This window comes from Sarcophilus harrisii, chromosome 1 (assembly GCF_902635505.1).
Source record: "Sarcophilus harrisii chromosome 1, mSarHar1.11, whole genome shotgun sequence".
Lineage (NCBI taxonomy): Eukaryota > Metazoa > Chordata > Mammalia > Dasyuromorphia > Dasyuridae > Sarcophilus > Sarcophilus harrisii.
This window is the reverse complement of record NC_045426.1, coordinates 4,187,507-4,211,039: the sequence shown is the minus strand read 5'-3', so window position 1 is coordinate 4,211,039 and position 23,533 is coordinate 4,187,507. Positions and strand designations below refer to the sequence as shown.

Sequence of the window (23,533 nt, the reverse complement as noted above, 5' to 3'; positions counted from 1 at the left end):
AAATGCTTGTTTCCTGAGTTTAGCACAATGTTGGGCACATAGTAGGTTCATAAATGCTTGTTTCCTGACTCTAGCACAGTGCCGAGCATGTAGTAGGCCCTTAAATGCTTTTTCTTGAGCTGAGCACAATCCCAGGTACATAATAGGCCATAAGTGCTTGTTTTCTGACCTTGGCACAGTGTTGGGCACATAGTAGGCCCATAAGTGCTTGTTTTCTGAGCTGAGCACAGTGCCAGGCATATAGTAGGCCCACAGAGGTTTGTTTTCTCCAGCAGTACCCTGTCCCCCCCAGGGGCCCCACTCTGACTTGGGCTGCTGGGCGGCGCTCGGTGGTCTCGCTCAGACCCAAGTCTGGTGCCCTCAGCGGGCACTTTCTCACACTGTGTTTCCACACTCGGGAGGTCCGGGGGCCTTGGAGGCTGCCCAGCCCCCTGGCCAGAGATCAGCCTGAGCGGGGGGGGGGGGGGGGGAGGGCGGCCCCCCTGGGGTCACCCGGGACCGGACGATAAAGGGCTTTGACAGAATTCGGTTCCCATCTGGGGGGCAGCGAGAGGTCCGGCAGTGGGAACCGACCCTTGTTTGGCTCCTGCCCTGTCCTCGTGGCTGTGATGAATCGGCGTCGGCCGCCAGCCAGGGAATGGATGGGGAGGGAATGTTCTTTTTGGGAGCGAGTGGGGGTTCACACAACCGGTCACTCCCAGGGATTCCCCTCCCTCACCCCTGAGCCCTCCGTGAACTCCCCCTCAAAACAAGGGAAAAGCCCGTTCAGCAGAGGCAGCCAGCCCTGCAGATAGCACATGCCCCACTCCGCTCCCTCAGCCCCCCACCTGCCCTCCTCCCGGTGCACACTTTTACACGGTGATGCTCTAACGAGCTCATCAGCTCCGGCCTCAGTTTTGCCAGCTGTGAAATGGCTGGATCCGCCAGCCTCCGAGGTCCCTCCCGGCATGGACGCTGCTGGGCTGGGTGCGGCTGAGTTTGTCCTGATGTCATCCCTCAGCAACACCCCCAGCTCCTCTCGCCCTCCGTCCCTTCCACGTCTCAGACGGGACACGTGGTGTCTGAGCTTCCGCCAACCTCCCGGGGGTTCCGGGCCAGTGTGAAGGCTGCCCCGGGGGCGTTCTGATTTAGCCCCCAGGAAGATGCCTCCTTTATTCCAGGGTGACCAAGGCCCGGCTTCCCCTCTAATCTGTCCCAAACGTCGGGCCAGCAGAGGCCTTGGAGGCCTCCGAGCATCCAGCCCCAGTCTGCCCCTCCGACCGCATCCGCGGCCCGTGGGGGCAGTCGCCCCCTCGGTTAAGGAGCCGGGGCGGGCGGGGCGTCTACTGCATGTTTGGGGGAAGGAAGGGCCGCTGTTTATAGCTTGTGCTGCTCTGACCCCAGAGGCCTGGAGGGAGCTGATCATGACTCACAGTGACCCCCCCCCCCGTTGGGTCTGGCTGACTCACCCGTTGGGAGGGGCCGGGGCTGACTCAGAAGCCGGCCGTGATTCCCGGGTGTCGCACGCTGACCACGGCCTGTTGGGGGGGCCTGGAGAGGCAGCTGGCGCTGCCTGGGCTCGGCTTGGGGACAGGAGGCTGCTTCCGGAAGGGAGGCAAAGAGAAACGGCAGAGGCTGCGCTCATCCGGCTTCTTGGGCCTGGCTGGCAGACGAGGGACGAGATAAGGAAGCACTCAGCCCTCGCCCAGAGCCCCCAGGGGGCAGCCAAACTTTTATCGATGGAGAGGGAATCATCCAGAATTCCCCTTTGGGCTCGAGCTCCTTCCCCCAAGTCAGTCAATCAGCAAACGTTCTTGGTGCCTGTGGCTGGTACCGGGCTGGGTGCTGGGGGAGGACAAATGACCATCAACCTCTGCCCTTGGGGAGCTTCCGTTCTAACCACTGACTCACAAGTGCATAAACGTCTGCAGGGCAATAGAAAAAAAGAATGTCAAGGACAAAGTGCAAAAAAAGCTGCTATCAATTCAACTACATCTGAGACGTGTTTGAGAGCTGCTCTAGAACTCCTAGGGCTAGACCTAGAACTGTCCTAGAGCTGGCCCATAGGTAGTTCTAGATCTATCCTAGAGCTAGACTTAGAACTATTTTAGAGCTGTCCTAGAGCCAGGTCTAGAGTTGTCTTAGAGCTGTCTTGGTGCTAGGCTAAGAGATAGGCCTAAAGCTGACCCAGAGCTGACCTAGAATTAGGCCTAGAGTTAGTTTAGAGTTGTCCTAGAACTAGGCTTAAAGCTGGTCTAGAGCTGGCCTAGAACTCTCCTAAAGCTGGCCTAGAAGTGTCATAGACCTAGACCTAGAGCAGGTCTAGAACTAGCCATAGAGTTGGTCTAGAGCTAGGCTTAGAACTGACCAAAAGCTAGGCCTACTCTAGAGCTGATCTACAGCTAGGATTAGAATTGTCCTAGAGCTGACCTAGAACTAGGTCTAGAGTTGGTCTTGAGCTGTCTTGGAACTAGGCCTAGAGCTGTCCTAAAACTGGTCTAGAATCGGCCTAGAGCTAGGTCTAGTCTAGAGCTGACCTAGAGTGGTCTAGAGTTGGTCTAGAGGTTTCTTGGAAGTAGACCTAGAGCTAGGCTTAGAGTTGTCATAGATCTAGACCTACAGCTGACCCAGAGCTGGCCTAGAACTGGCCTAAAGCCAGGTCTAGTCTAGAGCTGCCCTAGTGCTAGGACTAGAATTGTTCTAGAGCTGACCTAGAGCTAGCTCTAGAATTGTTCTAGAGCTTTCTTGGAGCTAGACCTAGAGCTGGCCTAGTCTAGAGCTAATCTAGAGCTAGGACTAGAGTTGTTCTAGAGCTGACCTAGAACTAGGTCTAGAGTTGTCTTAGAGCTGTCCTAGGGTTGTTGTAGAGCTAGGCCTAGAGCTATTCTAGAGCTAGGCGAACTTTACACTACCATGGTTTTGCTTATGACTTCTTAAGTGCTCTCATAGGCATGTCTCCTGCTTTGGCCTGGCTGGTCTGGATCGGTGCCGCCTCCCGCCTTGATCTCAAACGGCAGGTTCTAGAGGCCTCTCTGGGGCATCCCTGAACTGCATCACACATAACCCCCTTGGCTGCCTTTATCCCTGCTCTTTCTGGTGAATTTTTAGAGATTTCCTGGGGAAGGGGAGTGTTTATAGGGAATTGGGATTCTTTTAGTTTCCAATTCACTGCTCCCTTCCCACACTTCCCATCACTATCATTCCCAAAGTGATTCCGAACAACAGGTGAATTAAGGACACATGCTCTTAATAGTATCAGTTTTCTAAGAAATGAGTACAAAATTGCAGTTACAAAAACAATTTGAGTGGGCAACTTCAACATCCTACTACTAGAATAGGAAAAATCAAAGCGGAAATAAGCCAAAAAGAAATTACTTCCATGACTGGAATGCTGGGGGAAAATGTGCCTTTCAAAAATATAGGGAAAGAACTGAACCGAAAAAAGGGATGAATACACTGTCACTTTCAATGTCTATTGTATATTTTGGAAATTAATCATGGAATAGGGGCATTGATTTAAACTTTTTTATCCATCATACTATAATAAAAATAAGGTAACAATTGCTAAATATGTTACATGAAGACTAAAATTACTTGCTTTATAATGCTTGAGACAAAGACTAAATTAGAGAAATAAAAAAAAAATTAAGGTAACAATAGTACGGAATACATAAAGATCAATGGGGTAGAACAGAACAGAAGAGAAGCGATATCCCCAGATGCTTACATTAACAAGAAGGGAAAATAAGACCTTTATTTGTTCATTTCTCTTAGTGGCATTAAGAATAATAGCAGAGGGTCCAAAATTGGGGGGATTTTGGGGTCCCCTGCCCTTTGAGGCCAACTTGTGAGTGCCGCATCTCTATTCAGGCTGCCTAAGTTTAGGAAGGAAATCGTATTGTCCCGTTGGAGTGAGTTCATCCAGGGAAGAAGGGGCTTGGCGCAGACCTTTAGTAGAAGGGGTGCTCTACTTGGAGGAGCGAGGACTTAGGAGCAAGATGAGGCAGACAGGGCGGGCAGAGGAGGGTTAGCTGGGTCCTGCCTGGTCCCACAGCAACAGACCCAGAAGCAGAAGCCAGGGTGACGGCCGCAGAGAAGAGGGTTTGCCTTGTTGGAGGAGGGTCAGAGGCGCAGTTGGTCTGTGGATGTGGGAGGTTCCCCCCTGCACGTGCTCAGATGCGGCTAGAAAGCTTTCTTGTTTCCGAGGTAGAGGGTTAGATGGTCTCTGAGGTTTCAACAACCTTTGATTATGTGGGCCTCTGAAATTAAAAATTCTTTTTTCAAGTCTTTAATGCATTTTAAAAACTTGCTGCTTAAACAAGAGACCAGTAGCACGGTGCTAAATGGAGGAGACTAATTTTGGAGCAAGTGGACTATGGGTAAAACCCAGTAAAAACTTTTCTCTGCAGTAAGTCCCTGGGCTGATCAGTCACTGCCCTCTCCCCAAATCTTGGTTTTCTTATCTATATCTTTATCTTAACCTTTCTCTATGTCTTTATCTTATCTTGCTTTATTTTAACCTTTATATCTTTATCTTTTCTATCTTTATCTTATCTCTCTTTATCTTTTCCTTTATGTCTTTATCTTTTCTATCTTTATTTTTTTCTGTGTCTATCTCGTCCATAAAGCAAAATTTGGGGCTAAATGATCTCTAAAATCTCTTCAGGCTCCAAATCTCTGGGTACTTCATTCTAATTATTGCCCCTAATATGACAGCAACGGAATTAAAAGAGAAACTCAAGTAAAAAAGAGTGAACAGATTTTAAAAGAACTATTGAAGGGTAATAAAATTTATCTTTATTTTAGATTATATTTATATTATTTTATGGAGTTGCTAATAAGGAATGATGGTTGTGAAGAATACAGTGATGTCTGGGTGATGAGGTCTAGATATGGGGTATCTAAATGACATTAGGGTTAGTGGCAGGTTCGGGGTACCGGGAGTCAAATAGAGCTCCCCTGCAACCCCTTTGGATTCAGTACAAGGATACGGAGTTAAATAAGGTCTAGAAGCGGCACAAGTCCCCGATAAATGCATTTATTGGCCGGAAAAGCTAGATTGATAAAAGAGGTTTATTATGGGGTTTGGAAGTAAGGTTAAAGTCTAGTTAAGGAAATAGGAGAAGGTAGAGATAAGGGCACTAGACAGAGGGTCCAGTGGACGGAGGGTCCTGGCATGTTTGGAACCTCAGCCAAGAAAGGATTCCAGCTTAACTCTTATCATGGGAGATTTAGCTGGAAGGGCCTGTGGGTGTAGCCCCGAATTGGCTCAGATCCGGGTGGGGCTGGGACAGGCCCGGATCTTCTATTGGAATTCAAAGGGACCAGGATTTGTGAATCAAAAAGTCCTGGATTGATCAACTAGGAGGGGTTGGGAATCAGAAAGAAAGGAATAAGTCAATTCTTAAAGGGATCACACCGCATCGCATCGTGGGGAGCGGCTCAGTGTGGGGAGGGGCTCAGTGTGGGGAGGGCTCCTGGGCTGCTGTGTCCCGAGGCCCACTTAGAGTCTTCATGGCCTGACAGACAGAAAGGGGACCCTTTCTGGGTCCCCACACTAGTCCAGAAGCCCCGGAAGCCCCTTACCCAGAAGAGCCAGCTCTCTGCCCTCATCCACACTGGCCTTTGTGGTCTTCATTTAACTTGCTCTAGACCCCTGGGGGCAGAAGGCCCCCAAAACCCCTCCCCCAGGCCACATCCAACTCCCAGGAGAGAGGGCCCTAATTCCCTTGGTGGAAGCCTCAGAGCTGTGAAGCGGCTCTCCTGGAGTCCAACATGGGGACTCCTGGACCTGCTGGCCACATCCTTCCCTTCTCCAAGGGTAGATTCCGGAGAGCGGGGATCCCTGGCACTGGGCACAGAGCACACGCATTGACTGTGCAGAAACTGAGCCCGAGCCTCTGCCTCTGGGGCAGGACTCTTGCCACTGACCCGTGGGCTCTAGATTTAGGAGGAGAAGCCCCGGGCTCTCTCTCAGCCCGGCTTCTCTCGGGCAGCTGAGCTAAGCTGAGGCAGTTTTGCTCATCTGCAAAATGGGAGGGGGTAAGACTTACAAGCTGATGCTGCAGAGGATCCTTGAGAGAGGCTCTGTGCCCTGTTAAGGGCATAAAACAGGGGCCAGCCTGGTTGTGCCGGAACCTTGGCCCAGCCCGTTTTATATCGTGAGAGACTTGGGGATTACATTGTGTGAGGTGCTTGCCCAAGGTCACCGCAGTGGCAGGAGGCAGCTGGTCCGGGCCCCAAAGGCAGCAGTCCATCTCCTGTCCCCTCACGGTGCCCAGAACGGGGCTGTGCTCAGGCCAGGTGAATGCATGAGCTCCAGAGAGAGGCCACCCAGCCGGCCTCACCCAGGGAAGGAGCTTGATGAGCTCGGCTCCAACACCGATGATAGCTCAGGACCGCCACTGTGGCCACTGGGAGTGACCCAGGGGCTTCCTGTAAGTGGCCCAGGGGGCTTCCTGTCGATGGGAGCTCAGCTCTATGTTCTGGGACTTTTCTAGGCCACAGCCTCGATCTTGTCCTTCCCAGCCTAGATCTTAGCATTGCACGTGGATGATTAGGGGCCTGGGTGAGTCTGGGAATCCAAGGAGGATTAGGGTTAGAGTCGGGAGGCAGCGCTTTGAGTGACTGACCATGAAGGCCCATGTGGAAGGCCGCTGACCACAGGGGCAGGGTCTGCTCCTGCTTCTGCTTCCCCTTCCATCCTCCCTGGAAGCAAGGGCATAGCTCCCAGAGGGCGGGCCTTACAGTCAGGGGCACGGCTGATTCACTATTATTTGTGCCAGAATTGATCCTGGGCAGGGCACACTGAGTCTTTGAGCCTCAATTTATTTGTCAATAATATGGGCATAAAATGTTTTCTGCTAAAGGCTTATTGTGAGGGCAAAATGAGATCACACCTGAACAATCCTTCAAGCTGAAAATGCTGAAAATCATCAAGGAGTTTGTCCCTCTCCGTCAACTCCATTGTCTGGGAAAAATGACCGGGCTCACCATCTTTAGGGGTCCTTTTAGCCGAATGGTTTAATAGTCCCGACCCAGCTCAGTCAATTAGCAAGTGCTATTAGGCACCTACTGTGTGCCAGGCATTATGCTACTGGTGGGAGAACAAAAACAAAACAGGAGCAGTCCGTGCCCCCGTGGGGACTCCCCCCACCCCCCCATACACCATCTTTTCTCCAAGGCTCTGTGGACCTCCAGGGACCCTGAGCAACAACTGAACCATAACTTGGACTTACAGAAGGTTTCAAATTAAATTAAAATGAAAACAACTTGTTTGTGATCACATAGTTAGTCTGTCAGTAGCGAGACAAGTCTTCCTGGCTGCCAGATGAGCCTCCATTCATTATATCATAATACCTTAGCATGGAACAGAAAGCAGATTATGTCATGTACACATTTCTGAGCTTGGGGTCCTCTGGGAGTGCCTGGCTCCTCCTCCTCTTAATGCTCTCCCTTCTCTCTCTTCACCCACACGTAGCTGACAAAGTCTGAAGGCACCAGACCCCCCCCCCCCCCCCCCCCGCCCACGTCCTATTTGGACCCCTGTAGGCCGACGGCCTCCTCCGGGAGACATTGGACCCTCTCGCTGTGTCTGTGGCTTGGCCCACACATTCTCCCTGCTCACTGTCAGCTTCAGGATTGTTCTATTCTGGTTTTTCCTCTTTTCTCTCCTGACATGACTTCATGTAAGTCCACATTAAGGAAAACCTTCCAGGAGGAAAGCGCCCCCCCCCCCCTCCGAATTGTCAGTGTTCGTTGGCTCTCTATGGAGGACCGACAAGATCCAGATTTTCCAGAGTTTGTTCTCTTGCTTCTAGGAAACAGTTGCCCCGCCTCTGGGTGGATTTGAAATGAGAGATTTTTTTCAAGCAGAATTCAGTGTATGAAAGAAAAAAGGGGAGAAAGATAAAAAAGAGGATAGAAATTTGGGTCCTTGTGGGGTAAGGTGAGGGCGATCGATGGGGCTGGCAAAAAGGTGCCCGATTTGGGTCCTCGTGGGGTAGGATGAGGGTGATCGATGGGTCTGGCAATAAGGTGCCCGATTTAAGACAAACAGCCACCGCCTGCGGCCCTTAAACCCGTGCTCTCTTCCCCAAGGTAGGCAGGGGTTAGATGTGGCCCGTTCTACCAGAAAGTGCCCGTTCCCTGGTCACTGCATAGGGAGATCTCCTCTCTTGCTCTGGGGACTCTGGGCGCCTGATGCCGCCTGGCAGCGCATGCCACAGAGGACGTACGTGTCCGTGTGCCCAGAACTGCTGCCTCGATTTCTCTTCCCGGGACCGTTCTGTTGTAACCTAGCAACAAGTGCATTTCGTACGGCCCCCTGGGACTTCATTCAGGCCGAATCCTCAAACAGAACGCAGCCAGTCATGCGAGGGAAGGGAAGGTTTCCCATCTGAAATAAATCTTGGAGATGATGAAACAGTGGATGAGAATAACAAAGCAGAATCTGGCTCCGGCCTCGACAAATAAACACGGTCATTTGCAACGAGAGCCAGGGCAGCCTGGCCGGCGCTCCCGCTCGCTCTGCGTGGTCTTCTGCCACATCACCTCTGCTGGAGCCGGGCCCGGGACAGAAGCTGGGCCCTCGTGTCCTCAGCTGGAGAACAGGACAAACTGCTCTGTGGCGGCCTGACAACAGAGCAATTGTCTGCCTGGTGGGGGGGCTGAGCGGGTGGGGAGACAGCTGCAGGGGGTGGGGGTGGGGGAGCGGGGCCTGGGGATCCTTCTGCAGAATGCATTCCCGGGATCCGGGCAGAAGCCCCAGCTGCATAAGACGCAGAGCCCAGAAAAGGGTCCTCCAGGAGGGCCTCTTCTGAAGGCAAAAGGGGCGGGTGGGAGGCTGCCTTCATTTCCCCTGGCTCCCATTTCCAGCACAGTGTGGCGCTCACAGGAGGTGCTTAATAAGTGCTCACAGAAGGGACAAATGTGTTTACATTATCGGTAGTATCGATTTCCCCCCCTGCCCTGCCCCACAAGCTCAGGGCTTTTTCCATCCTAGGTGGGCCTGGGAATGAGTAACGGTCTCCCTAGCCTTCGGGAGGTCTCCAAATCCCATTCTGTGCCTGACTGCATTGGAGCCCGACGTGAGCTCCGGGAGGGGAGCCTGAAGCTCCGTTTTACAGATGGGGACACTGAGGCTTGGGGGAAGGGGTATACCCCAAAGCTGAGATTAAAAGACTTGGGTTTGAATTCTAACACCTGGGTGATCTTGGGCAGTCACATGCCCACTGTGGCTGCCTCAGTTTCTCGACTGTAAAATGGGAGCAGCGGCTATGATGACCACTTCAGCCCCTTCTAGCCCTAGGCCTTTGGCGTCCAGCCTGTGGGAGGCCCCGGTGAGAGGCGGCCCAGGTTTTCCTGATTCCTAGAGCAGGCCCCTCCACGGAGGCCGAGCAGTGCCCCGGCCTCCAGCCCCTTTCCCACTGATCCGCGCCGGGGGCTGCCGAGGAAGTCTGGACCAGAAACTCTTCTCCCTCCTGGAGGCTAGGCAGGCTGTTAGGCCTCGGGCCTCCCGGCCTCCTTGGGCACCTGGCCTCCGGTGCCTGACCTCGGGCCTTCTGGCCTGGGAGCCTGGCCTCGGCCTCGAACCTCCCTGCCTCCTGATACCCCTTTCTCTCATGTTCTCTGATGCCTCCAGGTACCAGGTGGGGAAGGGGACCAGGGCGAAGGCTTCCCGGTCCTGCTTCTTTAACAGAAGTCCTGACTTGGGGTCCCCACTTGAGTCTGTGTCTGTTTCCTGTCCCGTGGGGTGGGTTCCGAACACAGTGATTTCTGGTGGCAAAGCCCCTCCCTCATCAGGCTGCTGAGAGACCCTGAAGCATCTCCCCACTCTTGGTGACACCTGTGGGTCAGGGCCAGGAGGGGCGGGGCCGGAGTGGGGAGGGGGCGGGGCCAAAGCTAGTTTTAATGTGCTTTTGTGAGAAGGTAGTTAAGAGGGCGTGGTCAGGGCTGGAGGCCTGGGTTCAAATCCTGCCTGAGAGAGTGAGTAGTGAGCGAGCCTGAGCAAGTCCTTTAACAGGCAGTGCCTCAGTTTCCTCGTGTGTAGAGTTTGGCCCCGGTTTCCTTCCCCCTCTGCAGCCAGGACCCCTGAGGGACTTCTTGGTTGGGAGGCCCAGCCCAAAGGCCAGGCCGAGGAGGGAGCGCTGGCAGAGGGGGGGCCACGGATTTCCCGGGGGGGTCCCGGTTCGGTCACTTGGGGCAGAGCCAGGAGCCGGGCACCCGAAGTCAGGGGCTCCCCCTCCGCCTCTGGACCTGAGGGAAAGGCGGCTGGGATGTCCTTGTTCTGGTAACTGCCCCTTCCCCTGGGGGCACTCGGCGCCCCCACGTCTCCCCCACCCCCGGAGCCTCTGCTGGATTGTGCAAGGGACGGTGATGGGGGGAAGAGCCGGGGCTCGGAGTGGGGAGGGCCGAGTCTGGGGCCTTCCTCCCCAGCTGGAGGGGCGTCCGCCCGGGGCGGGCTGGGGGAGGGGGAGCCAAGCCCGTCCTCACGCTCCGTCCCGGCCGCCCTTGGCCGGCAGGAGCCAGAATGTGAGCTGATTGAATTCATCCGAGGAGGGCTGCTTGGGGACCCCTCCCCACCCTTGGCCCTGGCGCTCCGGACCGCAGAGGCAGCCCTGAGGAGCTCCCTACCAAGCATCCCCGAGCCCTGGGCACAGCTGGCCTGGCAGCCAGCACGCCCAGCCACAGCGGCGTAGTCATGGCCTCCAGCCAGGGCCCGTGCCCCGGGATGCCGCGTCGCCACGGCCGGGCAGCCGGCCCAGGCTGGCGGGCGCTGCTCGCTCAGCCTTTGGAGGCAGCAGCCGGAGGGGCCATAAACGGCGGTCCTTGCGGGTGGGATCAGAGGGTCCCCGCCTTATTTCTGCTGTTGAGACCTCAGGGACCTCAAGGAATTCTGGGCCTCCGCTCACTCATCTCTCAGCCCAGGGAGTGGGACTCGGTGGCGTCTGGGGTCCGTCCGCACTGATCAGTGAAGTAGCGACTCCACTACGGGGACTCTAGGATCAGCGCATCAGTGTTCGAGTCAAGGACCAACAGACATTTATTCTGCCCCTGCTGTGTGCCAGGCACCATGCTAAACACATGTCCCAGAGACATAAGACAAAGGCACAAGACCCCTGCCCTCCTGGAGCACACAGAGTTGCCCAAACAAACCGATCCCTTAGCGCAGGGCCTTGCACACAGCAGGCACTAAATAAATGTCTACTGAATTAAACGGAACTGTGTACAAAGAAGATCGGTACATAGTAAATTGGGGATAAGCAGAGAGAAGGTGCTAGCTCTGGGGGACTGGGAACACTCCTGGAAGAGTCAGGCTGCAGAGACTTCTCTGTGCACATAGCGACTCATGCCATCTGAGTGAACTGGTGTAAACTCTCCTGCAACCTTAAATTACTATAAAACCACTGACCATCACCCACCCATAGAATGTCACCTCCTGGAGGGCAGGACTTCATCCTTGTTCCTCCAGGCCTTAGCCCAGTGCCGGGCCCCACAGGGCTGGTTACCTGGTGGTTTGATGGAGGTCTGTCTAAAAGTATTTATTGAAACCCAACTTGGAAATGACCTAAACGGGAGTAAGCAGGTGTGCCAGGGACGCATCGCAAATGCCTTCCTCTCCTTTTCTTTTTTCAGAATCGCAACGAAATAAAGAATGGGGCCATTCTGCGGCTGGCAACCTCACCGGTGAGTCTGTCCTCATTCCCAGCTCTTCTCTCCCTGCCCTCTCCCTGCCCTCCCCTCAGAAGGCTTGTCTTCTTCCCAGCTCTTCTCTCCCCCATCTTCCCCTCAGAAGGCTGCCATGATGGTCAGGCTGGGAAGCTTGCAGGTCCCATTCATTTAGCGTTCATCCGAAGTCTCTCCTTCCAAAGGTCTCTGCAGACTCCGCCTCACCCAGAGATCTTATTCTCCCAGGAGAGCAGAGGAAGTTGGTGGTGGAAATTTGAGATAAATTCTCCATTTTCCTTTTTTTTCCTCTCCTGTTTCGGGTTCAGGGGCTTCAAATCCCATTTTACAGATAGAAGTACCAAAACTTAGTAGTAACTTCAGGCCATCCCAAGGCCTACAGACCCTGATGTTGGGGGGGGAAAGGGGGGTCTGGATTTTGACCATGTGGGCCACCTCTATATCTTTTACTTCTTCTATAGGAGATGGAAGGCAGGGCCTCTGCTGGCTCTCTGATGTCTGGAATCAGAAGCCATGAGTCCTTTGGGCCTCAGAGGGGTGATATCTTTAAAGTGCTGACATATTCTCTGTGGCGGGGAGGAAGTGGAAAATGGTGGGGAGCATTTGGGGACCCCTCCAGAGAATGTCCCAAAGCGACCCGTCCTTCCCACAGCTGCGACTGTCTGAGGGACTCTCCCCCCACAAATGGTGTCTGTGGACTTTGAGAGGCAGCCCAGGAGGACAAGGCCCTGGGCTTGGAGTCACCAGCTGTGTGACCCTGGACAAGTTAGCTAACGCCTTTGTGCTTTTGCAAAGCACAGCACCCTCTCTTTGGAGTCCAAAGCCCGAGGTTCGGACCTCATGTTAGCATTTAGTTTGCATGACCTTATGCTCTCTGGACCTCAGTTTCCCCATCTTTAAAAAGAACTGGCTGGATAAGCTGGAAGGGTCCGTCTGGTTCTCGTCCCCCGAGGCCCTTGAGATCCGCTCACCAATTTGCCTCCACTCTTACAGTAGGAGAAGAGCAGAGCTGGCATTTGAAGGGGGGCTCTTCTTGGAGCTGGGTCATGGGTTCCCCCCAGCCTCCCCTCAGTGCACCCCCTTTTTTCTGCCCTTTGGGGAGGACTGACTAAATGGCCACCAAGACCTTTGCCAGCCACGTGTGACCAGGGCTCAGTCAGCATTGCCTCTGCCAGCCCACCCTGGAGGGCAAGCACAGGACTTCTTTGAAGGTTTCCATGTCCCTTAAAACTGTGCATTGGTCAGGATGAGGAAAGTGCGTCTCCTAGAGAACGCTGGCTCAGGGTGGGGGGTGGGGGTGGAGGGGGCAGCTGCTGGGCTTTGGGGCTGGATACTAACGTCAGCAGCCGTGGACTCCCCGCTGGAGGGGAAGTCTGAGCTCTTCCTTTTATAGATAAGGCCAGAAAGGTGAAGGGACTTATCGGACAGGGAGCAGCAGAGCCTCTGTCTCCAAAGCCAGTTTTACCAGAAAAATGTCCTTCCCTTTCCTCTTTTTCTCCTTCCTGTTTTTGGGGTTTTTTCCCTCCTCTCCTACCCCCTGGTGTATGCCCTCAGGTTGGGGGTGAGGGTGGAGAGGAGAGAGGTTTTACAGAAAATGAAAGGAAATTAAGAAGCAGCAGGAGGGGGCTGCTCCTACAGGACGCAGACCCCTCGCCACCTTCCTGTCCCGGACACACGAGCCGGGGGGAAATACTTGGAGAGGAAGCGTCCAGGCTTTGCTGGGCCAGCTCTCAGGGGGGCTGCGTGGAACTCTCCCAGTTAGGCCTGGGAAGGAAAGGCCCAGAGACAGCAGGACTCCATCGAAACTTTGGGGCAGCTGGTAAACTCATTAACCCCATACACGAGGTGCCGGAGTATCAGGGACATTATTGCTCTTTTGGGGGCCCAGTCCACCCCCGGGGAAGTTGAGGGACTTGGGGGGAGGCCGGGCTCCTACTTACCCCATCTCTCTCACCCTTTCTCGGACACCAGTGATTCCTGAAACCCCTGGGGGGGGGGGGGGCAGTGTGTGGACTCATTTCAGGAGAGAGAGTTCCACCTGCCCGGCATCTCTGCCGCTCCCATTATGAGCATCTCTTTGTGTTTCCTTTTGTTCCCGGGGAAGGCTCAAAACGCCCAGCAGCTCCACGAGCGGATCCAGTCCTCGAGCATGGACGCCAAGCTGGAGGCCCTGAAAGACCTGGCCAGCTATTCCCGGGACATCACGTTTGCCCAGGAATTCATCAATCTGGACGGGATCTCCCTCCTCACCCAGATGGTGGAGAGCGGCACAGAGTAAGTAGATTTGTCCGGCTGACTCGCCGGCTCGAGTCTCTTCTGGTTTTTAGGCCTTTGTCTTGTAAGGTTGGGAAATGTTTGACAACTGACTCTTGGGGAAGGGGAAGGCACGGACAGGACTTTTAAGTTTAATCTATAGATTTTAAAAAACATTTTCACTTTATTAAGTTTAAACAATCAACAAAGCATCCAATCAAGCCCCGATCTGTGGCGATTGCCCATTTCTGAGCTATAAATGCTCTCACTGAAAATTTAACCCCCGGCTCTCACAAGCTGGCCTGAGCTGGCATCTCCCTGCCTGTCGGGATGTCCGGTCGCCTGTTACTGGTGGTTTTGCAGCATGAAGTCTCACCAGAGTCATCCAAGGTAGTCGGTGGTCAGCCCCAGATCTCTTATCTCCAAGGTCCCGTGGGAAGGGCCAGTGCCATTCAGAGAATACCACAGAGTCATAATACAAGAAAAATCAGGTCATCCGGGTCTCCCCGATTCTCGCTCTGAAACGGGACAGCGCAATGAAACAGGACCCCCTCCTTTGGCTGCCTCTGCCGTCCCTTAGACTGACCCCTTTTCAGAATCCCAGCTCAGAGTCCTCGGCCGTCTCTCCAGCTCAAAAGGCTGATTCTCCCGGTGAGGTTTGGAGAGTAACTGCTCATGACTCAGTGACTGTCCCAGTGTGGTGTGGCTGTCCCCCAAGAAATCCTGAGTTGAGTCTCCGGGGTCCCCTTTGTTCAGATCAATGTTATCTGCCACCACCTGTGTCCATTTCCTCAATCAGCCATCTGTGGAACCCAAAGTCTCTCTGCCTATTCTAGCCTAGTAGAAAGTGGAGGATGATAGACTGGCATCAGAAAGAGCTGGGTTCAAATTCTACCCTCTACCTGTTTGTCCGTGGACACACTTAATCTTTGGTGGCATCCGTTTCCTTCTCTGTATAATGGGGATAGTATGTCCCACCCCTCAGTCTTCCCTGCACGGGCTCTCAGAGACCAGGTTGCATCTCTCCCTACCAAGGTACATCCGGCTCCTCTTTGAAGGCTCCTATGAGTGGGGGCTCCCCAGGGGCCACATGAGCCTCAGGGGGAACACTAGGGGCTCTTCCTGACACCAAGCCAAATTTTATCTCTTTGCTTGTAGTTCTGACCAGGGGAGCCATGCCTCCCCAGGCCAGCCTTTGTCCTCAGGATCTTTTTTTTCTGGGTTAAGCATCATCCTCCCTTCCTTGGCTCCAGGTGCTTTCTTGATCTGGTCACAGTCCTTTAAACCCTTCCTGATTCTTGGGGGCCTGTAAATATGGTCTCTAGATTATCTTCATTTTATTCTGCTGCCTTAGAACAGAATGTTAAGGACTGGCCGGCCCTCCGGCCCTCTCCTCTTGTCCTTTCCCTGCTTGAACCCAGGCTCTGATAGGCGGGTTGTTGCCTTATTTAGACTTGAATTAAGCTGCCAAATCGTGCCCCCCTTGGCTACCTGCATCTTCCCCATCCTCTCTACTGCAGCAGAGTCACTCTTTTTCTCCTTGTCCAGTACTGAGCTGCCATGGACTTTCCAAGTCACGCCATGGAATGTGTCCTCAGCCTTCTCCCAGAGTCCCCTGGAGTCCTGAATTCAAATCCAGCATCAGACCTTTACCAGGGTACCAGCTTGTTCCCTGAACAAGTCTCTTAACCTTTTTGCAGCGACTTGCCCCATTAAACTGTAGGTTCCTCAAGTTCATAGACTGCCTTATCTCCATTTTTATATTAGTGTACTCCTTGGCACTTAGTGAGCATTTAATCATTTTTTATGCATTCTTCCATTCATCTGATATTAGACTATTCATAAGCATTTGCAAAGAAAAAAAAGAGTCAGAAGCCATTAAGCACCTACTTGTGCCAGGAACTACTGGGTCAGAAACCACTAAGCACCTACTGGGTGCCAGGAACTGCTGGGTCAAAAGCCATTAAGCACCTACTGGGTGCTAAGAACTAGCACAAGCTAGTAAGTAAGACCACACATGGAAGTTGCAATGGGGGGGAGGGGTGTCAGAAGGAGGGAACCTGAGGAGGTGAGACTTTCACAGCTGATTTCATCTAACAGAATGAGGAGTTTCTGAAGATGCTGAAGTCCAGGAAAACAGCCAGTTGGGAAATGATGAGGTGAATTCCCAAAGGGCCCTCTCTCTATACTTTCACCATGCACATAATGGTAGCTTCTATGCCCATTCTGCAGCCAGATGGCACAGTAGAGCATCAGGCCTCGAGTCAGGAGGCCCTGAGTTCAAATTCGGCCTCAGACTTTTTCTTAGCTTTGTGAGCTGTTTGCCTCAGTTTCCTCATCTGTAAAATGAGCCGGAGAAGGAAATGACTAGCCATCCAGTATCTTTACCAGGAAAACCCCAAATGGAATAACAAAGAGTTGATCGTGAATGAGATGATGGAATAACAACACACTGGCTCTGCAAATTATGAGGTAGAAAAATTCATTTAAAAATTTGGTAAGAATCTCCAGATTAGCTTAAATCAGTGACTAGCCTCTAATACTCAGTGACTACGTTGCCATGATGAGCCTCGGGAAAGATGATGAAAAATAGATTTCAAGTATAATATATAGCATTAAAACAGAAAATGCTTCATTAAGTTGGTGTTTTTAATTTTAAATTGATGTTTAATTTTAATATGATTTTCATTAATTAATAAGATGTAATTAAGATGTAATTTAATATGTGAAGATTTTAAAATAAACATTAATTTGTCAAAATATAATGAGAAGGGATAGAAGTTGAAGCCTTGTAAAATATACCGAAGTCTTGTGCCATGACATCATAAATATTTGCTTCAAGAAAAGAGTCAGGTGCTGTGAGGGCAGCAGGCTCCAAAGAACGGAACAGAAAGCAAACAAACGAGTCTTATTTTAGAGGATCGCAAGTGACTGATGGGAGATGCATTCCTGAATTAGCTCCATGTACAGCCTCCCCACCAACTTGTTAGAAGAAAAGTCACAATTCAGAGCTCGTGCCATATGAAGATCAGGTGCGTTAACCGGAGAAGAGAGGACTTAGATTTCAGATGCAAGCTGGCTTCAACTTCTTGAAGACGTGTCATGGGGAAGAAAGGTTAGAATTACTCTACTTGGTCCCAGAGGGCAGAACCAGGAAAGATCCAACTAAGAGGCGATCCCAAGGGCATTAAAGACAAGACAGCAAAGAGAATAAAATTGAAAAAGATCTGCCAGAATGTTTGTGAGAAACTCTTCCCCATCAAGTTCAATTGTATGACCATCTACACACAGTAGGGACAGATTAGCCCCATTGAAATACAAGCTCTTTGAAGACAGAGACTGTGTTTGCTTGCCTTTTGTCCCAGGGCTTGGCATAGTGCCCGGCACATAGTAGGTGCTTCTTGACTTGACTACTGTATGAAGAAGTGAAAGTGGAACTCGAGATGACCAAGATAGGAAAAGTAATAGTCTGTGAGAAGTCTATACAGAGAAGGTTAAGTAGGCTGTAGATAATGAGGAACTGAAAGCATAAAGAATTGGTGACTCATTCAAGAACTCTGAAATATTATCATTCAAAAAATCTAGGCCATGTGAATTTTGTAGGACTTTCTACATGTGGAGAAATTAGTGTTCATCCTGTGTGGCAGATATGCCGTCGGTTCCTTTCCTACAGTCTATACTAACCTAGGGTGGAGAGCTCAGGCTTTGGAGGCCAGTAGATCTGAGTTCAAATTTTGCCTCTGATATTTTCTGTTTATGGCTTAGTAACCCCCTCTGAGCCTCAGTTGTGTCATCTGTAAAGTGGGGACGATAATCCTCACACGTCTGAACTCACAGGAGGCTGTACCTTAAGGGTTTTGTGAACCTTGATGGGCCATAAAAATCCCTGCCTGTGCTGGGATCTCACATCATCCATGTTTCTCCCCTGTCATAGCTTAGTGGCTTCAGACAAGTAGTGAGCACAGCAGCCTGACGTTGGGGCAGATCCTCTTGGGATTTCTCTGAACGCTCCGTCTCCCTGGGATGCCGTGTGGGATTAATGAGGTGATGTCAGTATCACACTCTGTCAGTCCCTGTGACAGTCAGTTCTAAATCAGTACAAAGCAGTATTTTTAGGCATTAGATTTCAATTGCTCATACTGGAGGAAGAGGGAGGAGGATGTTTCACTGATTCATTGTTAGAAGAAGCATGTGTACCGGCTTCCTTCTGCAGGGTTTTGTGCCTCCCTAAATCATTTTACCTAAATTTAGTTTAAAAAAATATCCTCCCTTATCCCAGCTGACAAAGAGACCGTTTGATAGATGCAGCATTTTCCTTCCTGTGGACTCCCACTTCTTCCTTAGACCAGGGAGGGACGTTCCTCCCATTTTCCTCTAAGAACAATTAACCATTGCAGTCAGTCTGTTTCCTGCCTCCCTTCCCTTTTCAGTATCCTCATTGTAGATATTATTCATTGGTTTCATTCTCTTTATTCGAATCAGTTCCTGCAAGTCTTCCCATGATTCTCTGAATTCTTTGCACCTATTGATTTTCCCAGCATCCTCATCCTCCCTTAGATTCTTCCACCACATGAAGGGCACCCTTTTGCTTTCCAGTTCTTGCTCCCCCCAAGAGTGTAACTATGAATATTTTGGTATCTATGGGATCTTTTTTCTGCCTTTGGCCTTGTTGGGGCATATGTCCAGTTGTGGGAGTCCAGGGTCAGAGGGTACGAGAGTCCAGGGTCAGAGGGTACGAACAGGTTAATGACTTTTCCCAGCTATTTTCAAATTGTTTTTCCAGAATGATTGGACCAGGTCAAATGATTTGCTCCAACTAAAACAAGAGAGAAAAGAGGTTTTTCATATGGGCTATTCAAGCTTCTTACAAAAGACAGTAAGACGTGTTCTTATGTCCTGGGAAACTGTTGAGATATAAAGCCACATGAATGGAAAAGAGCTAGTCAAAAGACTGTTAGTTGTAAATAGTGGGCAGGATTCCAGCTGGGGGCTTCTCTCTTGGATCCCTCCTTTTAGAAGTCCTGTGAAAAATGTGGGCTGGTTTTGAAGGGATCTGTTGGGAGAGCTTCCCTTAAGCCTCACTGCCTATTCACCTACTTGTTTGTTTCCTCGATGCATTTATTCGTTGGGTCATTTAAATTGATTCACTACCTACTGTGCCAGATTCCCTGAATAGTTTTCTTGTCTCGAACAAGACTAAAGTTAGCCCAAAGTGGGCCCGCTGTGCCGGGGGAGGGAGAGACTTTGAAACTTTAGATGAAGGGCAGTTCTCATCCTTATCCCCCTTGATTAGACTAGGTTGTCAGGTGGCAACCAGGCCCTGGGAATATTGTAAAGGCTTTCTTGTTCCGCCTGGGTTGGACCGGAAGAGCCCTGAAATGCCAGGATTCAAAGGCTCATCTCCTTCTCATTGATACGTGTTGTTCCGTCTGTGCCAAAGTCAAGAGTCTTTCCTGCTCTCCCTTGATGCTAGCGCCTTTCCTCTGCAATGATTTCTATTTCTCCTGTGTGAAATCACTTGTTCATAAGCGAAAGCCGTCTTCCTCCATCAAATCGCAAGTTCCTTGAAAGCAGAAAGCAGAAGGGATATACCATCCTTTGCATGCCCCATGCAGAGCACACTGCCTGACGAGTTAATGTTATTTGACAAAGAATCTTAGACTCAAAGAAATTGAGAAGTGGAGGGACCTTAATGCCCATATTGCCCAACCTTTGCCCCAGAGAAAAACTCAAAGCCTACAACCGAGTTTCGCTAGGTTACAAAACCAAAGCCTTAATCTGTGAGCAATTTTCCTCTCCCTTGGGACTTGTGGGACTATTTTTTCAAAACTGATGGACCTGTGAGTGCTTCGGTGGCTTCTCCTTCCACTGGTGCAGAGAAATCACAAATAGTTTTTGTAACTTTTACTCTTTAATGGCAAGTAGTCTTTTTATTTGCTCTGATTTCTATAAACTGAGGCCAAATTACAGAATAATGCCTTGGAGGCTGTCCAGCATGCTGAAGGTCATCCTTTCATTTTAAATATTTGGGGTCCAAGTAGCCATGTTTGCCCATCTACTCCTCCTCAGCTCCGGGCTCAGCTTGTTGTCCATGTGCCGTATCTGTCCAATTCATAGCTATTGATGGATTCACCCAACAGGCTGCCCCGTTCTGCCTCATATCACATTAGTCTGGGCAATTTGCATTTTTCATCCACTTTGCTTTTCCAGTGTGGATGGAAAAGCTGAGCTTCTTCCTGTTTCTGAGGTCTGCATTGATAAAGTTCTCAAATAGTTAGAAGTTCCACAAAAATCACAAAAATGCCATTTATGAACAGGAACAGTGCTCTGCCCCGTTTGGTGTGACACGCTGAGCATGTGCCTCCCTGCTGATGTGTTACATGGTGTGCATATCAGCAAGTCATGGGACAGAATTATCTCCCGATCACAGAACTATCACATGTCACATGGGACGCCACTTGATGGAAGAGAGCCAGAACACATATCAACATACGCTGAAGACTTAAGGTCATCTTAAGAAATGCTGACTTTTAGCAGCCTCTTCTCCCTTCTCCATTATCCACTCAATTTTGTGCTTATTTTTAGTGAGAGTGCTCCCTCCCTCCCAAAAGTCATCCTCTGAGAGCCAGACTTCCACACATGAATGCCTCCATGCTGAGGCTGCCTGGTCTTTAGGCCTTGTAAGCCAACTGAATCCGGGGTTCACCGTCTTGGACTTGGAGTGGGGAAGTTCTGGGTTCAGATCCTTCTTCTGAACCCGAGTTGTGAATCTTATCTAAAATAGGGTCCCTGGAACCCGTGTTACCAGCTGACACATGGCTGCTTCTGCTTGGTTCAAAGAGCCCAGCCCCTTCTCTGAGGAGGGCATCTCGCTGGGTGGGCCTGGGCCAGGGTCTTCTTCAGAGAGACCCATGGAGGAGAATACAGAACCCAGAGTCAGGGGCATCCGAGTTCAGATCCAGCCTCAGACACTCACTGGCCGCGAGGCCCTTGGCAAGTCGCTCGGCCCCTCCCAGGCGCATAGACCAGGACGACTGCCGGTGGCCCTGGATGCCATGGGAGACCATGGTTTGACTGAGGCCCATCCAGTGATCACAACCAGATTTCAGCAGAGGCAGAGAATGGCCTCTCTCACCTTGTCAATAAACAAACAAACAAACAAATAGATCTGGGAGGGGGGGGAGCCTTAGAGCTACGAGTAGGGGCCCAAAAGATGAGCACCTGGGGCTTGGCAATCATTGAGAGTCAGCAGGTTTTGATTTAAGACATGGTACTGAAACGAGAAATCTAGACAGTAAACCCCAAGATGTCTTAGACACTATTAGTCTTTAGGCAAGCATTTATTAAGTACCTACTGTGTACTGTTTACCATTGGAGATACAAAGAAAGGCAAAATAGACTCCAACTCTGTCTTCAAGGTGCTCACAGTTTAATAGGGGAGCCAGCCAGCAAATAACTACACAAACAAGCCAGGGAGAGGGGCTTCCTCCTTGATTCTTGGTTTGCTGGGCACGGGGCAATGGCTTGTGTTCTGTTTTGTTTTCTTATTTTGCATTTAAGTTTTATATTCTCTACAGTTATTTTAAACGAAATTTCTCTTTCTACCTCCTGCTGCTGAATTTTGTGGCTCACAAATAGAACTGCCGGTGATTTCTACCCTGCAGCTTTGCTCAAGTTGTGGGTTATTTCTAACAGTTTTTAAATGATTCTCTGAGAACGGCATTGCCGCCTGCGAAGACCAACCGTTCTGTCTCCTCAGTACCTACTCTGCTTCTTTCTCTTCTCTTGTGGCATTTAAGTGATAAATAAGCACGTCCCAAAACAAACAAACAGCCGATGTAGGCAGGACGACTTGAAGGAAGTCGGCGCCAAGTCTTGGGACGCTGTGAGCTCAGATCCAAGAACAAAAGGCAGGGCGAGGACATTTTCCGTCCAACCTGGGCAGCGGACTAGGAAAATTCTGTTCCTAGGGAATGAGTAAGTCATGCCCTGGAAAGACGGATTATCAGCACAGGGAAAAACAAAGTTTATTCATTGAAAGTGGCTGACCCGCTTTTGTTCACACTTGTGCTTTGCCCAGCTCTGTGTGTGTGTGTGTGTGTGTGTGTGTGTGTGTGTGTGTCTCTCTCTGTATCTCTGTGTCTCCATATCTTTGTGTCTCTCTGTCTCCCTTTCCCTCTGTCCCCACCCCCCCTCCCCTGCTTTGTCTGGCTCACTTGTTTGTGAGCAGTTTTTCTGACGTTTATTTTCCGTGAGATGAGCCCCGGGCTCGAGGCTTTGCGTGGCAGGTGCCATTGGCCCCCGGTTTCCTTGGGTACTGTTAAAAACAAAAGTGAGAGGAAGCATCTTGGAGGCCACTCTAGGCCATGAGCACTGGGGGTGCTTCCAGGAGATGTGGGGGGCCTTGGGGGCTAGACAAGGGGGTGCAAGCCACGGATTTTTGCTGGAAGTTGCTGCAGTGAAAGCAGCTTGATGAGCCTCACATCTGCTCGGCTCCAGGGGCCACAATGGGGCCGGGAGGGCTGGGAGGGCTGGGAGGGCCGGGAGGGCCGGACAGCCAAGCTCCCATGAGCTCCGGGCCACCCACCATTAGCCAGAAGCGCTCTGGCGGCCAGGGGCCCGCTGGGCAGCGAGCAGCAGCTCCCCCGGGTGTGGCCCTCGGGAGGCCGAGCATTGGGTGACTCCCGCCCAAGAAGCCATGTCCTCTGAGCCGCGGAGCCTCCGGCCTAGAGGGGAGAGGGCGGCTCTAGTCCGAGCCCTGGCCCTGAAGGAAGGTCCCGGCCTGCTGGCGGTCCTCGCTCCTGTCCTTGGCCCTGAAATCTTCATCCTTGTTAAGTCATCCTTCCTAATTTCTTAAAAAGAGCTCTGGGAGGTGCCAGAGGGACGCGGGGGGCAGTGCCACGGGCTCCCTGGTGCCTGGTGTGCCAGCCTCGGCTCCTCCCGTGCCATCCCTTGTCGCTCGAGTGGATCTCGTAGGAGGGACCGGGACCCAGAGGCCGTCCCCGCTCCTGTCAGAGACGCAGCAAACGCTAATGGAAACCGTGTCTGACTCAGGACCCAAAGGCGGACTCCCCTCATTTGTTGTGCAGCCGCTCTGGGCGTGTCCGGTTCTCTGGGACCCTTTGGGGTTTTCTTGGCAGACATTGGAGGGCTTCGCCATCTCCTTCTCTAGCTCATTGGGCTAGATGAGGTAACTGAGGCAGGGCAAAATGACCTGGGTCCCACAGCTGGGAAGTGGCCGAGGCTGGATTTGCATTCGGCTCCTCCTGACCCCGGGACTGGTGCTCCGTGCCCTGCGGTGCCCCCGGGCTGCCCAACAACCAGGGACACTGCTGCCTTACTTGCCCATTACCCCTCTGGCGGCTAGTACAGCCTCCCAGGTGACACGGGGGTCCCACGGCTCACTCATCTTGGGGCAGACCCCGAACCCTTCACGCTGACGCCCCAGCCGGCACTGCCCCCGCCCGGGACCCCTCTCTCTGGCTGGGGGCGCTGGACGTGACTCGGTCCCCGGGGAGCTCCGGGCCGGGGCGGGGCGGGGACCCGGGCGTGGAATCCCGGTTTGTGAGGAGTGGGCCCCGCCTGTGGGAGGCCGGCGGTTTGTCCGGGCCCG

General features: G+C 51.9%; 1 protein-coding gene across 1 annotated transcript in view; it reads left to right on the top strand.

The window, feature by feature from the left end:
• ELMO1 (engulfment and cell motility 1) overlaps positions 1-23,533 on the top strand; it is a gene marked incomplete in the record, with an annotated part of 179,157 nt that overhangs the window by 12,493 nt on the left and 143,131 nt on the right. The window contains 2 exon segments of the mRNA XM_031951720.1: positions 11,617-11,667; positions 13,772-13,941. Coding sequence (XP_031807580.1) covers positions 11,617-11,667; positions 13,772-13,941 — 221 coding nt within the window.